Genomic DNA, 15,418 nt, shown 5'->3' with positions numbered 1-15,418 from the left:
GCGATGCGGGGGAACCGCTGTTTTTTCCCCTTCTCGCTGCAACCCGGGCAGGGCACGGAGAGGGGCGAGGGCTGGCGGGGGGGACTTCAAAGCCGGCCCCCGGTGCTTCGCCGCGGGAAGCATCCTGGCAGCCTGCGGGAGGAGCGGGAAGGGGAGGCGGGGTTGGGGGGGGGGGGGGAGGGAAGATCGGCGGGATGGGGGGTGTCGGGGAGAGGGGCTGCGGAGCGCAGCCGGAGCCCCCCCCGCCCAATCCGTCCCGCGGGGTCGGCAGGGCGGAGCTGCCAGCCTGCCGCCCCGTCCCCTCGACGGGGCGGGGGGAGCGTGGGCCGGGGCACCGCTCTGAGGAAGCTCGCAGCCACGGGCGTTCAGGGTGTGAGAAAGGGCCGGCGGGGGGTGTGGGGCGTGTGGCGGGGGGTGTTTCTTGCCGCTGGTCGGCAGCCAAGGGTTTAAGAGAGGCAGCCCCCGAGGAGGGCGGAGGGTGAGGAGGCGACCTGCCGCTCCCACGTCCTCCCCATCCGAGGCGGAGATGCTGGAAGCAGGGGCAGTCCCGGCCTTTTCCGCGCCCCCCGGCGCGGGGACTCTTACTGCAGCGGGGAGCCCGGCAGCCGGGCAGCCCCGCAGACCTCCCCGCACCGCGGGAGAGGCACCGGCCCGCCCGGCCAGCCAGATCGGCTCCAGCTGCCTGCCTGTCCCGCTCCTCGCCTTCTCTCCTCCTCGCCGTCGGCCCCCTCCCTCCGCCCCGGGATGCCTCCCAACCTCACCGGCTATTACCGCTTCGTCTCCCAGGAGAACATGGACAATTACCTGCGCGCTTTAGGTAACGCCATCCCCCTCATCCGGCTCCTTCCTCCCCTTCTGCTCCCTTCTGTCTCCAAAAATGTCAGAAAACGGGAAGGGGATGAAGGGGTTTGGGAACCTTCTGGTCCTTCTGCCTGCCACCATCACTTTTGCACTGTGATGGGAGCGGGGGAGGACATATGGTGGCTGGGGCTCTCTGGCTAAAAGAGTGGAGGAGTTCTGTGGGGATGCTGCTAGACGAGGGGCCCACGTCGTCCACAGATCTCCCCTCCCTCTCATCCTCCAGATATCAATGTGGTCCTGCGAAAAGTGGTTTGCCTCCTGAAACCTGACAAAGAGATCATCCACACGGGAGATCACATGGTCATCCGCACGATCACCTCCCTGCGGGACTACGTTATGGATTTTGACCTGGGAGTCCAGTTTGAGGAAGACCTGGGACCCGTGGATGGACGCAAGTGCCAGGTGAGAAGCCCCAAGCAGTGCAGTCTGACAAGCGGGTTGGGGTGCACCACAAGTTCAGGGACTTGCTCAGCTTTTGATTCACAAACCAGTTGAGAGCCCATCCCAGAGCTGGCATGCCCCTGCAGGTCCGGGAATAAGTGGTTCTATGAGTAAATCACTCACAGCAAAGGGGATGAGCACCATACAGCCAGAAACCCAGTACTTTGGGACCCAGAGGGTACTATCCTCTGGAGCAAAGCTCTGGAAAGACAGAACGTCATCCCACTTGGCAGTCCTCTGTTGCACTTGGAAGCCAGGGGGTCATTCACCTTCCACAAAGGACATCAGTCCCAAGAAGACACCAAAGAGGCACCAGATCGGGGACTGCATTTGAAAACGCGTCTGAGAGGAACAGTCAGCGCCATTGCTGGAAACCTGTATTGCCAGGACCCGCTTGTCTTGGTACCATGTCTTCCCCTCTCCTCCTTTTTTTTTCAGACAACTGTCTCCTGGGAGGGGGATCAGCTGGTGTGTGAGCAGCTGGGAGAGAAGAGGAACCGAGGCTGGAGGCACTGGCTGGAGGGGGACCAGCTGCATCTGGTGAGGCGGGGTCCTGCGCAGCTTGCTAAATCCCAGTCACAGTGGGTGGGGGGATGCACACGCACACAGCGCGGGTGCTGCGGGCTCCGAGCCAGCCCTGGGGCTTCCTTCCAGCTCCTCTCAAGACTTCAGCCCCGGCTCCTCGGGGGGCAGCCACCGCTTCGAACAAACATCCGCCTCCAGGGTTTAAAAGTTAACGCAGCTCAGCCAAAGGCAATGTCCCTTCCCTGCCCTGCAGCCTGACCCGCCGGGGCTCCGGGAGGGTCGGGAAGGGCGTGCAGCAGCATGGGGCCTGCCAGGCTCCAGCGGGGGGGCAGGCAGGGCTGGGGGAGGGAGAGAAGGAGGGGATCCGGCCTAAACTCCTCTTTTGTCCCCTTCCTTTGCCCAGCGCATGACGGCTGAAGACGAGGTCTGTGTCCAGGTTTTCCAGAAAGTGAAGTGAGCGCTCCACGGGGGGAAGCTGGGGGAGGGGGGGAGGATGCCCGGCCGGGACCCTCGCTCCTGAGTGCAAACCGCCCCCCGGATTAAAAAAAAAAAAAAAAAAAAAAAAAGAAAAAGAAACAAGACCCGAGCGATCCGACATCCTTCGCACCGTAGCAGCGTCTTTTTTTCTGTTTCCCCTCTCGCCGGGCATCGGTCGGGCCGGTCCCTCCCGCGGCCGGGGGTGACGGCGGGGCCGGGCTGGCGGGGAGCGGGGAGGCGGGGAGAGGAGGCGGCCCGGGTGGGCCGGGGTAGGGGAGGGCGATGGGCCGTCGGCCGCACGGAGGCTCCTTTCAGAATAAGAGCGGTGCGGGGAGGAGCGGGACCGGGGCTGCCCCACCACCGGCCCGGCCCCCCCCCCCGCCCCGCAGCTCCCGCCCTCCTCCCGCCGCCCCGGACAAACCCCCCGCTCCGATCCCCGTGGGAAGGGGGAGTTGGTCGCCGAGTGGGCAAGGGTGGCTGAGGCTGCCCCTTCTTCCGCAGCCACCAACACCAGCCGTCTTCTCCTGTCCCCAAGGGACCCCACGTTCTTCTGAGGATCCCGCGATCCTCAAGCAGGTTTGGGTAGAAAACAGAACTTGTCCTCCAGAGTCAAGGATTTTCATGGAATGGCGTGAAATCCGAGGGCACGTTCACTGTGCTCTTGAGAAGGTCCTGTGAGTGAGGAAGGCTCAGGCTCTCTGAGCCACAGAATCATTCTGTGATTCTGCGTGATTCTGTGAAAATTGGTTGCACTTCTACGTTCATCTGGAGCAGAGCAACCCAGAGCAGGGTAGCAGCTTTAGCTCTCCTCCTGGTGTAGGAAACCACTGCCACCGCTTCTAGCCCCAGCACTCCTTCTGGCGTCCTGGCAGTGTCGTGTCCCCCGCCCCCGTGGCCATCATAGCTCCCCTGGTTCACAGCTGCTCTCTACAGCGACCAAGGGACAGAACCAAAGCAGGTGAGGCCCCCGAAAAGCCAGACCGGTGCCAAAGACAGAGGTGTCCTTTAATGAAGACACCTGATGGGAGGTGCACAGGCCCACAGCCCCCTTTCTGAAGGACACTTGTGGTTGCCCCCCAACAAAAGGTTGAAGGGCAGGGTACACAGAAATGTGTAGCTACTGACATCACGGAGAACCAAGAGGTAGGCAGAGTTTGAAAATAGAGGCCCTTTTCAAGCTGAGAAGATGCACTTTTTTCTTCCAGCATCTCATCTAAAATGTAGTATTTTCCAAAGAGCTTGTTCTCAGAGAACTGCGAACACGAGCGCCATGAGAAAAGCGTTACTTCAGAACATGTGATAAGCAAGGGGTCAGGGAGCTGCAGCTGCACCTATAATGTTGAACTCCGGCTCTTCAAGGTTGTCCTGAGGACATCCCAGGCTGCAGCACCCTGTCAATATCCGCAGTGCAAATGTACCACTGGGCGGGACGCAATCAAACCCAACGAGCAATCATAGCCATGGCATCATCCAGCATGTCATTTATCTGCTCTATGCAGACTCCACAACCCATTGTTCCTTCTCTCATGAGGAGCCTCTACGTTATCTTTTTGGTATCACAACATTGCAAATGCAGAGCTTTGACCGACTGCAGCTGGAGCTGGTTCAACTGTTGCCCTCTTCATTCTCCTCCATGCAATGAGAGCCCTTCTGAGATGTTTCTGATCCCCAACATGAAGCTCACTCCACCATGTCCAGACTGATATCTTCCAGACCGTGTGATCAACAACTAATCAACTCATTTCAAACCTTGCACCAAAAGCTGGTACAAACTGCCATTTTCTGAGCCTAGGTTCTGGTTTGATGGTAGGCAGCTGTTGCCTTCAGGTGGTTACCCAGACTCTTCCACTGGCATGCCAGCCATCCACATAATTGTCATGTAAGCTTGTGAGGTGATGTGCTGAGTGGATTGCTTCTGACTGGTTGCCAGCCATCGTATATCCATGACAGCATCTCGTCTTCAGGAAGCGTCTGGTTGTGCCAGAACCATCGGTAGGAATCACACCCACTTGATGTGGTCCACACTCAGAATAACCATAAGGGCTAGTATTCCAACCTATTCTGGGGCTTCAGTTAGTAACTACCAGCGCTAATAATTCACTGGGCTTCTTTTGTAGTTGTGCTATAGATGTGATGCCTAAGTCAGACGGTGACTTTGCACCAGAGTACTATATCACTGAGACGCGAGCCCGCGGGAAGTGAGGATGCTGGCGTAAGGCAGGGGATAAGGTGCGACATGGGGAGGGCACTGTCTTTGTTCTTGGCCCTTGCTGAGTGGCTAGCGCTGCAGAAGTATGTCCCTTCTGGGGTATTACACTTGGCTTTGCCCCTTGATTTAGAAGACGCAGAAACAGACTACCAAGATGCTGCTGCTGCTCACCATCTCATACCAGGGGGAAGACCCACTCCTGAGACTTCTTTTGGTGTAGGTCATCTTCACCATATCAGCCAGAGCCGCAGGAGTGGCTTGATTTGTCTGAAAAAGTGGTAAGCCATTGGATAGCACAGGCCCGGCTGTGTGAAGCCCAAGCCCTGCGGCTAGTGACGGAGTGTCTCCGGAAGGCTGTGATGGGTAGTCAAACCAAGGGGCTGAAGGTAGAGTGCCCTGGGAAAGCAGCTCAGTGTGTACAGGTGAGCCTGGCTCTGTGGCCTTGGCGTACTGTAGGGTTGGTGGTGTAGCTGTAGGAGGCCCAACAAAGGTATTTCTCTGTCCTCCTTGCTTCAAGTTTCCGAAGTATCCAACTCATCTTCTCATCTGTTTAGTGGATGAGAGGTACATCGGAGAATGATCTCACAGCTTCTGAGGCTGCACAGCAGGTTTCTTTCCAACGACCTCCTGCAACACACTGTATTCAAAGCAGGAGTCTCTCTCCAGGAGAGGCTGTTGGCACCTTTGACTGTGCTGAAGATCTACAGCTTCTTTGCTCTGATATTGTCTGGATTTACTGTCCAGTCCTCTTGTAACCCCGCTGAGTCAAGCAGGCCAGCAAACAGGTGCTGGTTTTGCCATCCTCTGGTCCTACATGTATTCTGAGGTCCTACATGTGTTCTGCCCTTAAGCAAAGAAAGGTAGAGACATCCTCCCCAGGAAAAAATGATAGCAGATATTTCCTGTCTCCTCCCTAACATGAAGAACAGGATTGCACAGAGCATCTGAAGGGGAACGCCACCAGTGGGAGCACTGGAGCAAGGCTGAGGGCACAGCCGCTTTGTCCAAATCAGGTGGGTCTCTGGGACATGTATTAGAGGTGGGCTGCTCCAGGTAGGCATATCCCCAGCTAACCACCCTCAGCTTTACTAGATGAAGTTCTCTCCTAGTAGCCCAGATGGTGTTATCAAGGCAGGGGGAGGAAATGAAGACGAGGGAGATGTGCTTCGAAAGCGCCATGGGGGACTCCCAGTAGTGCCCTCTGGGCAGAAGATTCCTTGTCAAGAACACCCTGAAATGATCAACCTTCTTACAAATGATCCTCAGTCACCTCTGTCTATCCCTGCTTTTCCTGGGAACACTCTTCCCGCCCGTAACCTGTCCATAACAGATCTCTCGGAGAGTAGCTTCCAGTCCTTGCCAGATACTTTCCAGATGTGGTTTCTGAGTAAAAGCGTCCCTTCTGGTGGGACAGTAAGCCAGCAGAACCTGCTCCGGCACGGCACAGCAGTGACCCCTGCCCAAGTATGTCCATCATGCAGAAGAGATATTTGGCTATCAGGAAGTACTGAGGTAATGTCCCCCGCTTAATCTTCATTTTGATGTGCGGGGCCATATGCTGTTATTACAGAGGCACTAATTACTTGTTTATGTGATCTTTTTCGGATAACAATTCAAAGACATTTGATGAGCATGTTCTCTAGGACACTTCCATAAATATCACAAAGACACTAATTTCTTCCTTCTTTTTAACTCTGTTTTCACCTGAATTCAACATGGTTTTGTAGCTGTGAATTATTTCCTATGCTTTCAATGCAAGAAACTTGCTAATTTATCTGAAGCCACCCATAATTCTAAGGGAAAACACTAAAATGGTGTTTTATCTCTTACACCAAAGTCTGAAAGTCAAGAAATTTTAAACTTTGCAAAGTTGGTGGAACACAATATATGTCTTGTGCACTGTGTTGATAAAAGCCTGAAATGTGTTTGTAAGCTGCTATCTTTTCTCATTTCCCCATTAAACACTGAAGGCCTTATCTATCTCGCTTCTCCTAAAAACGCTCGCAGAACAAACAGCAAGAAGGGTCCTTAAAGAGGGACTTGTTCTCAGAATGCTTTTAATTCTGTAGGTTGGTTCATTTTCCTTAATATCCGTTTAATGTCTGATGTTTCCTGCTTTCCCCGAAGAAGCTCCTAGATCCCATCCCCCCAAAAACCCCCAACCCTCTGAAATGCTCTTCAGCAAGCCAGAACAGAGAAAACTCGCCTCTTTTGACGGTTTGATTTAAAAAAAAAAAAAAAAAAAAACTTTAAATTAATTTGTTAAGACCAAAATTTCTGGTCCTCTTACACCAGGAAACAGCCCAGAAGGAGTCGGGGGAAGGCTTCCTAGGAGGACAACTTCAGGAGGGGGACAACCTCGGAGCAGCTGCCGGATTGCAGATCGAGCCTTAGGAAAGGGTCTCGCCTGGAAGATTCAGATCGCCCCTGCCTGGCTGGGAGGTGAGAGACCCCCAAAAGCGCACACACCGGGGGAGGGGGGGGGGGACACACACCAGCATCTCGGCAGCATCTCGGCAGCAGAGGGCAGCAGCCGCCGGGCTGGGGGGAGCCTGGAACGGGGCCAGCCGGGCTTTTTCTTCCCTCCCTCCGCTTCTCCCCACCTACCTGACCGGCCTCCGGGCGGAATTCCCGCTGACCGCCGCTCCGGAGATCCCGGGGAGGACGGGCAGGGGGTTGCGTGCCCGGCGGGCGAGCGTATGGACATGTGAGTGGGGGCAACCTGGGGAGGGGGGGCATCCGCATCTTGGCCGGGAGGGGAAGGGGAGGGTTAGAACCCTACCAGGAAGGAGAAGAGAGAGGTCCAAGGGGCTGGGCTGAGCTCATCTCGCCGTCCCCCCATTAAAGCTTTGCCAGCACCTAGGGTTGAGGGAGAGGGATCTTCCCGGCTGGTGTTTTTCGTGAGGTCTGGGCACTGAGCTTGTTGTGGAGCAACACTGAGAGTCCCTCCGTTCCCCAGAGACGAATAGGAGCGATCCGCAGAATGAGAGGAAAAAAGAAAAATAAAAAAAATAACGAGGGCAAACTTTTGGAGGCGAGGAATTGAGGCATGACCGGGTGAGAGGGAGGATTGCTCCTCAGCAAACTGAGCTCGAGCTCGTCAGACCCTCGCCAAACGAGCTGGGCAGAGATCCTAAACTAGCAATAAACAGAAATGACCTGCTGGCCTAGAGCCAAAGGGAACCAAACTTCCCCTGGTTCTAAGGGACCCAGCCCCATGCCTGCTGGGAGCAAGCTGGGAGCAGTTCTCGGGGAATTCACCCTTGCTCTTTCAAACTGATTCCTGGTTGATGAACCTCTTTGGCTGGGTGACAATGCGTTGCTGGAACCTGGGTAGTGCTGGTGTCTTCATTTCAGCTGCCCTCCTTGTTCTGGAGTGATCCAAGCCAGAAGCTGGACCTGCAGCTAGGCCTCCCATGTTGGATTCCATTAGACAATGCACAAGTCACTTGTGAAGTCTCCCCTGATTTTGGATGACCTAAGTTTGTGCAATTCATAGTTTACTTGCCATGTTCACAGGCACGTTCCGTTCCTTGTGTGCGCCTTCCTCTTTTTTGGAGTGATCAGTTCCAGTCCAGTCCCAAGAAAGCTTTTTGGGGAGATCAGATCCCCCGGTTATCCCAAGCCATATCCCAACAATAACATCAGCATCTGGGATATCCACGTCCCAAAAGGCTATGCGGTGAAGCTGACCTTCCGATATTTTGACCTGGAGCCATCGGAGTCCTGCTTCTATGACTATGTTAAGGTATGTGCATGGGCCAAGGGATGGCTGCAGATGGGAATCTAGCGGCCACCACATGCAATAGCTCTTCATTCACCAGGCCTCCTCTCATGCTTCCCACAAAGGAAAGGGAAGGAGTTAAAGATAGAAATGGGTGGAGGAGCTACTGGCGACTCCTGGCTGGGTAATGGCGATGCATGAAGCAGGCTGAATCTTACGAGGCTACAGTGATTTCCCCTTTACCTTGACAGATCAAAGCAGACAAGAAGAACTTGGGCCGATACTGCGGCCAGCTTGGGTCAACCACAGGCAATCACCCAGGAAGGAAGGAATTTGTATCTAAGGGGAACAGGATGCACCTGGCATTTCACTCTGATTTCTCCAATGAAGACAATGGCACAGTGATTCCCTACAGGGGCTTCCTGGCCTATTACCGAGCAGTGGGTGAGTAGGCAAGACCCTCGGCATGCAGAAAGCAGCCCTTGTGACTCCACCAGTTTTCCTCCTCGTCAGGAAAATGAAGAGACGCTGTAAGCAAGGGTGTGAATCTCTATGTACTTTCGGTTACAGCAGAGAGGTTTAACACTTTCCTCCCCTTGTCCCTGCATTTCCTATGTCTTCAGATCTTGACGAATGTGACCCTAAGAATGCTGCTGAGGAAGACGAAAGGCCTCGGTGCCAGCATGTCTGCCACAACTATGTGGGTGGCTACTTCTGTTCTTGCCGGACTGGCTACCAGCTTCAGAGTGACCACCGCTCCTGCAAAGGTAAATTGAAATTTGGAAGGATCAGAGGGTTCCAGGGAAGGAGCCCTTCAGCCAGGAAGGGTGGGAGAAGTGACTTAGGGAGCAGTTGACAGGGCTGCAGAAGACACAGCTCCAGAATGTGACCTTTGTTTTCTTCCTCTACGCCAGCGGAGTGCAGCAGTGAGTTGTTCACAGAGGCATCTGGGTACCTGAGCAGCCCCGAGTACCCCCAGCCCTATCCTGAAGACCTCCGGTGTAACTACAGCATCCGTCTGCAAAGGGGCCTGTCTGTCATCCTCAAGTTCCTGGAACCCTTTGAGATCGATGAACACCAGCAAGTCCACTGTCCTTACGACCAGCTCAAGGTACTGGAGATTAGCCAACTCTACTTCCAACCCTGCTGCCAGACCTGGACAGGAATTGTAGGGACACCACTATTCGGATGAGAAATGTGGGATCAGTACAAGGAGGATGCCCCAGCATGAAGGACTGAGCTCTTCCCTTGTCCCTCCCCTCAGTGTGCTTAATTACCAGTGTCCTGAGGTCAGAGGCTCTGGGTGACAGGCACCTGCGAGCGGAGCCAAAAAAATAATCCTTCTTCCAGTTTTATCTTCCTTTGATTTAATCTCAGGACTTGGAGGGGTTGACTGCTCTGCTACCCGTGATAAGAGAGAAGCAGAGCTTGTAGGTGGCTCAGTCCTTTGTTCTGATCTGTCACTGCAGACATCAGCAAAGATGGGCCACACAACCAGCCCTGTCCACTGTCATAGGCACTGTGGCAAACTTGGTCTGGACTGAAACAGGGATGCTGGGGCAGAGAGGCATGTGTGTTTCTGTCCCTGTGATACAAGTCTTCCTCACCAGATCCAAGCACGAGGGAGACAGATCGGTGAATTCTGTGGCAAGGAGTCACCTGGCAGCATTGAAACCAACAGCAATGAGGTGGACATCCTCTTCCTCACCGATGAGTCAGGGTTCAGCCGTGGCTGGAAGATCCACTACACCTCCGAAAGTAAGATGTTTCTTCCCCAGAGGCTGCTACAGCCTATCTAGACCATTTATTAATAATATCCTACTTTGTCCCAATCTCTAACAGAAATACGGTGCCCACAGCCTGTCCCACGGGATCAGTTTACCATCATCAGAGACCTGCAGCCTGTGTACCAGTTTCAGGACTATTTTGTTGTCAGCTGCAAGACTGGGTATAACCTGATGGAGGTGAGATCCCTTCTCCCCTCCCTTCAGCCATAGTCTGGCTTCTCTTCAGTTTGTGTAAGTCGTTCACCTTTCAGTAAAACTTTCTTTGGAGATTTCGCTCATGTTGCAACCTGTTGCAATTTCTGTTTCGTCCTTGCTTCTGTCGGCTTTCTCCCGGTGTGTTCTCCTTCCTTTCTCCTAGCTCCTTTCCTTATGCAATTACTATTTCATGAAGCCCTGGTAGAAGGTAAGAGACAAAGATACCAGGAAACATTGGCAAACAAGAATACCTCTTTGGAAGGCTATGAAAATTAGATCTGAAGCAGAAGATGTCACTTGCCTCCCTTGCCATCCTGTTGCCAGGACTGGGTATCGCCCCAGTCTTGTCATGGTTTTATGGTTGCTGGCTGCTGATACCTTGGCCTGCTATGAAGAATTTGTAGCCCGTGGCAAACACAGGGTAGAGGGAAGGCAGCAAAGGGAGAGGACAGCAACTGGAACAGACTGCAGAGGGGTAACTATTGGACAGCAGTGAAAAGATGGGCAGATAGAATGGTATTTTAACGTGGGGAAGGGAATGTAAGGCTCTGTACAACCAACAGAGATGTTTTTCTCTCCCATGCAGGGCAACCGAAAGCTGCTGTCCTTCACAGCTGTCTGCCAGGCTGATGGGACATGGCATCAATCCATGCCCCGCTGTGAAAGTGAGTGATCTGAGAACGGGGATTATGCCCCCTGCCGTGGTTTTCCCCCTCTGAGAACGTGGGGAGTTCAGCCTCTATGACTCAATTTGCCTGTGGCCATAGACTCGCAGATATCCTGGCTGGAAGGACCTGTGGAGGTCACCTAGTCCACTGCTGACTTTCATTACACTTTCCACTTGCAAGAACTTAAATGTTTTTCCTCCCTTACAGAAATGAATAAAATATTACTAAAAAGTTGACACAATGCTGTAACATCTAAAAGTGAAAGATCCCAGTTTGGGATTCATTTTGGAACACCCTCTCTCTGCCCGCTGTACTAACCGGTCCTCTCCATCCTTCACATCATGGTCACAATCCAAGTGGAACCTAAGCCTGCAGGCAGTAAGGCTGTCTTTGATTCACCTCTTTCTTTTCTCTTTTTTGTAGTTGTGAACTGTGGCAACCCTACAGACCTGACCAATGGGGCATTCAGCTATGTCCACAAACCTGCAAACAACAACTACCAGTCCGTGATCACATACCGATGCAATGAACCATATTATCACATCGTCACCGGAAAAGGGGGTGGTGAGTCCTAATCCCACACATACATTGGAATCTGTGCATGAAAAGCACGGATTTCCAGTTAGAATTGTCTATGCTCCCCAGGCTCATGGTTTTCTCCTGTGAGGGCTCTCCAATCTTTCCCTGGCTCCACGGCATAGCTCCTGAGGCTGGTTGTCTCAGCCTATTCCCACCCGACTTCATTCCCAGAGTCCTCCTCCATGTTCTCCTTAACTTCTGCAGGAGGTCTTATTCTCTCATCTGTAGCCTAAGGGCTAACATACATACAGAAAAATTTACTTTTATGCAACAGGTCAGAAAAGTTAAGGCAACGTTCAAAACCATTCACGTGCCTTCTTTTTGCACCTCAGATACGATTTGATGACACAGGAGCTTTGGTTGCAAGAACAGCGTAAGAAGTTCATGATTCTTTGCCTTGGCTGCTCACTCACTTAGCCTCCATAAAAAAAAAATGTAGATTTTTAAGCTGAATCAGTTCCTGGATATGGTTGCCAGCATGGATGCACAGTTGTGGACCGTGCCTGAGGGAGGTGACACGCTAGCACTGGGGCCAGGAGCAAGCAGCTAAGGAGTGCTTTAAGTTGGTACTCATGTTGAATTTGATTGTTTTTGCATCTGAGCTTAACTTCTTCATAAAGAGTCAGAGCTCAGTCTCATCAGAAAAAAAATCAGGAGCAACTAGATATCAGCACCAGCCAAATTCTGATGGGGAGTCATTGCGATTTAGTCAATTTTGAAGGAGAACAGCGAACACTTTCTTGGAAGCATTTACTACAGTGTAAGTTAAATTGTATATAAATTACTTTTAGTCACCAGCACAAATTTTCTAAGAAAAGCAAGAATGTTGGAGGTGGTGGAGTTTGTGTTGAGAGGTGACATGCAAGTTAGCTGACCTGCAATATAGCCTCAGAAATAGATACTGAGCATATACAGTAACTGACTCATCTTTTTCCTTTTTCTGGAACAAACCACCTTGTCCTACTCTCTGCAAACTACAGAGACCAGAAACTTGAATCTAAAATCCGCGTCTTTACTACTTCTCCCCCTTCTTTGGGCTAAATGAGGTCAAACAGTGCTCAACAAGCACGTGGCCTGAGTGAAGTTAAGACTTGATGAAGTTAAGACTTCACTCAGATGGCTCTTCAGGCTTTTCTCCTACAGAAGCAATACCTAAGCTTTACTGGGTCCCCTGGAACTGAGGTGCTTTGAGATGTACATGCTATCCCAGATGGAGACATTCCAGACTATACCACAGGTGGCTTTTCCTGGGAAAGGGTGCCTTTGGGATGGAAGGGCTGAGTGCAGCATGTGAGACACCTTGGAGAGAGGAACCCCTTGAAAATTATTCTATTCTATTCTATTCTATTCTATTCTATTCTATTCTATTCTATTCTATTCTATTCTATTCTATTCTATTCTATTCTATTCTATCCTATCCTATCCTATCCTATCCTATCCTTTCTTCCCACCCCATGCCTACAGGCCTGGGTCTCATTCACTTCCCTGTCATCCTACAGACAGATTCACCTGCTCTCCTGAGGGAACCTGGGTGGACCAAGATGGCCAGGCGAGGATTCCCACCTGCTTGCCAGGTCAGTAAAAAACTCTTGACTTTGTCTGGTGTTTACCGATTCATGCTCACAGTCAGAACAAAGCCGGGACAACATGCAGGGAGGGGGATGAGGATAATGGTATCAGTGAGGGAGGACAGGGAAATCTATCCAGGAAGGCAAAAATAAGGTGAAATTGAATAGTGATGGTGCAGGAAAGAGAGAGACAAGCCAGGGCAACAGAGGGTGTGATGGTCTCCTTGCATTTCTTCACAGTATGTGGGAAGCCGGACAGACCCCTTACTGAATTCCAGCGGATTATGGGCGGCAAGCCAGCCAAGACAGGCAATTTCCCTTGGCAGGCACTGACTGGCATCCATGGCCGAGGAGGTGGTGCGCTCCTGGGCGATCGCTGGATCCTGACAGCTGCCCACACCATCTTCCCCAAAGGGGCAGGAGGGAACAATGTGAGCCTGGACCAGCTGGCAGAGGAGGCTAACATATTCCTCGGGCACACCAAGGTAGAAGAGCTCCACAAGATGGGTAACCACCCTGTACGTAGGATCTTTGTCCATCCAGATTACAACCCTGAAGATGACCACAACTTCAATGGGGACATAGCCTTGCTGGAGCTGAAACACCCAGTAACCCTGGGCCCTACAGTACTGCCCGTCTGTCTCCCAGATACTACCAACACCACGTTCTACAGGGATGGGCGCGTGGGCTACGTGAGCGGCTTCGGTGTGGAAAAAAACTTTGTTTCAAATGAATTGAAGTATGTGAGCCTACCAGCGGTTGCTCGAGAGAAGTGTCAGAGTTGGCTGGACAGTAAGAAGCGGGATATACCTATGGTTTTCTCTGAGAACATGTTCTGTGCCGGCTTCCTCACAGTCAAGCGGGATACCTGCCAGGGAGATAGTGGGAGCATCTTCACAGTGTTAGACGGAGGAAGTAATCGCTGGGTGGCTACCGGTATTGTTTCTTGGGGTATCGGCTGTGCCGAAGGTTATGGCTTCTACACCAAGATCATCAACTATCTGGACTGGATCAAAGGGATAATAAGGGAGGATAGGCTCTAAATGCTGCTCTCCTACTAACTGAAGAATCACTGATAGCATATAAATTTCCAGACACAGCAAATCATACCTAAAGCTTTTGATGATGTCCCAAAGGCTTTTCAAACAGGCAGACCATGTAACCTTCATCATGAGCACTTTTGAAAGCCACCATATTCTTTGATGAATTCTTGGTGGTACCATCAAAACTTATCAAAGCTGCTGTACCATTGGCAGCTTGTGGAATGCCTTTGTGGTTGTTCTAGTTCTTCCAAAATCTTATTACTGGATAAAGCTTTAATAATATCAGGAAATCTCATGACCGCAAACACGTTATTCTTTGAAGTGCTGACTATATCATCAGACTACTGCAGTCTACTTTTGTACTCTATTGTGTGGGAAGCTTGCAGGGCAGCAGATTTTCTCAGAGGATGTGGTACTTTGTGGTGAGTACAGTGTGCGTATGCCCATTGGCATCGGTGAGATTCTATGAATATTAAAATCATTGCTGGAGAAACCAGGTGTGTTATGTTTTTCTGTCTTTGTTTTTAACAACTACTAAATACTCCCCATCACTGAAAGCGACTTACGGACTTTATATAGGGATTGCTTTACCTACCACTAAAGCGTTTCCAGTTCCACAATGGCATGTGGCAGTTCCTCACCTGTCACAAAACTACCATTAGATTACCCACTCTGAAACTCCAGGTGGCTTCCAAAGGAGGCAAAATTAAGTTGTCTGTGTGATGCCACATTCAAAAGACATGGAAGACAACAACCAATCTCATGGAGAAAAGAGCCCAGGAACATTTACTGATCAGAATTTGAGGATGGGGCTTTTTTATACTATATGAAATAAAGCTCTGACTGCAGGACAGCAGCTCTAAAATGATGCTGACTCAGAGAGAAGATGTCCCCTCTTGTATATTCTGTATATTCTCTGGAGTTGTCGCTTAACTAGTTTTGCTACTGCAGAACAACCAAACTTTTTCTTGCGAGTCACTGAGAGAAATGAAGTCTGCAAGACCTTGACAGGGGAACTCTGGGGGTAGCGTCATAGTTGCCTTCTCGCGCTGTTCTCTGTGAGATCCAGCTCCAGTTCTTCTCAGGTGTCAGTATCTCTCATTTGCTTTTCAGATAGTATACCCTGGGGAGTGATCCGTGAAATTGCACATCTGATATAAATTCATCCATGATCTCCAGAGGTCAGAATTCTGTTGGTTTCTCCCATTTCTATGGGCAAAAGGGGAGCATGAGAGGCAACAAGAGCATGGAAAAACAAGTTGTCCAGTTGCACATGGATAAACCCTGGTCTGGGGGAGGGAATGGAGAATGAGGCATATGCAACTGGGGGGTATTCCAGGT

At 51.6% G+C, this 15,418-nt stretch overlaps 2 protein-coding genes across 2 annotated transcripts; both read left to right on the top strand.

Annotated features, from left to right (window-relative positions):
* The first annotated feature begins 415 nt into the window (after positions 1-415).
* On the top strand, positions 416-2,382 carry RBP5 (retinol binding protein 5). Its single transcript, XM_063353952.1, has 4 exons — positions 416-817; positions 1,085-1,263; positions 1,741-1,842; positions 2,231-2,382. The coding sequence occupies exons 1-4, from the start codon at positions 745-747 to the stop codon at positions 2,282-2,284; spliced, it is 408 nt and encodes a 135-aa protein (XP_063210022.1). The 5' UTR covers positions 416-744; the 3' UTR covers positions 2,285-2,382.
* A 4,690-nt stretch (positions 2,383-7,072) lies between these two features.
* Positions 7,073-14,561, top strand: C1R (complement C1r). Its single transcript, XM_063353930.1, has 11 exons — positions 7,073-7,220; positions 8,033-8,261; positions 8,489-8,681; positions 8,861-9,004; positions 9,152-9,348; positions 9,848-9,995; positions 10,080-10,201; positions 10,806-10,884; positions 11,311-11,451; positions 12,966-13,040; positions 13,275-14,561. The coding sequence occupies exons 1-11, from the start codon at positions 7,213-7,215 to the stop codon at positions 14,075-14,077; spliced, it is 2,139 nt and encodes a 712-aa protein (XP_063210000.1). The 5' UTR covers positions 7,073-7,212; the 3' UTR covers positions 14,078-14,561.
* Positions 14,562-15,418: the final 857 nt, after the last annotated feature.

Source organism: Chroicocephalus ridibundus, chromosome 1 (genome assembly GCF_963924245.1).
Source record: "Chroicocephalus ridibundus chromosome 1, bChrRid1.1, whole genome shotgun sequence".
In the NCBI taxonomy this organism is placed as follows: domain Eukaryota; kingdom Metazoa; phylum Chordata; class Aves; order Charadriiformes; family Laridae; genus Chroicocephalus; species Chroicocephalus ridibundus.
This window is presented reverse-complemented; position numbering and strand designations above follow the sequence as displayed.

Excerpts from the sequence above, each read along its gene's own strand:
- C1R (XM_063353930.1), top strand. Across the intron at positions 8,262-8,488 it reads GCTTCTATGACTATGTTAAG|ATCAAAGCAGACAAGAAGAA; the intron begins GTATGTGCATGG and ends TTACCTTGACAG. Across the intron at positions 10,202-10,805 it reads CTGGGTATAACCTGATGGAG|GGCAACCGAAAGCTGCTGTC; the intron begins GTGAGATCCCTT and ends TCTCCCATGCAG.
- RBP5 (XM_063353952.1), top strand. The coding sequence starts at position 745 with ATGCCTCCCAACCTCACCGGCTATTACCGCTTCGTCTCCCAGGAGAAC. Across the intron at positions 818-1,084 it reads CAATTACCTGCGCGCTTTAG|ATATCAATGTGGTCCTGCGA; the intron begins GTAACGCCATCC and ends CTCATCCTCCAG. Across the intron at positions 1,264-1,740 it reads TGGATGGACGCAAGTGCCAG|ACAACTGTCTCCTGGGAGGG; the intron begins GTGAGAAGCCCC and ends TTTTTTTTTCAG.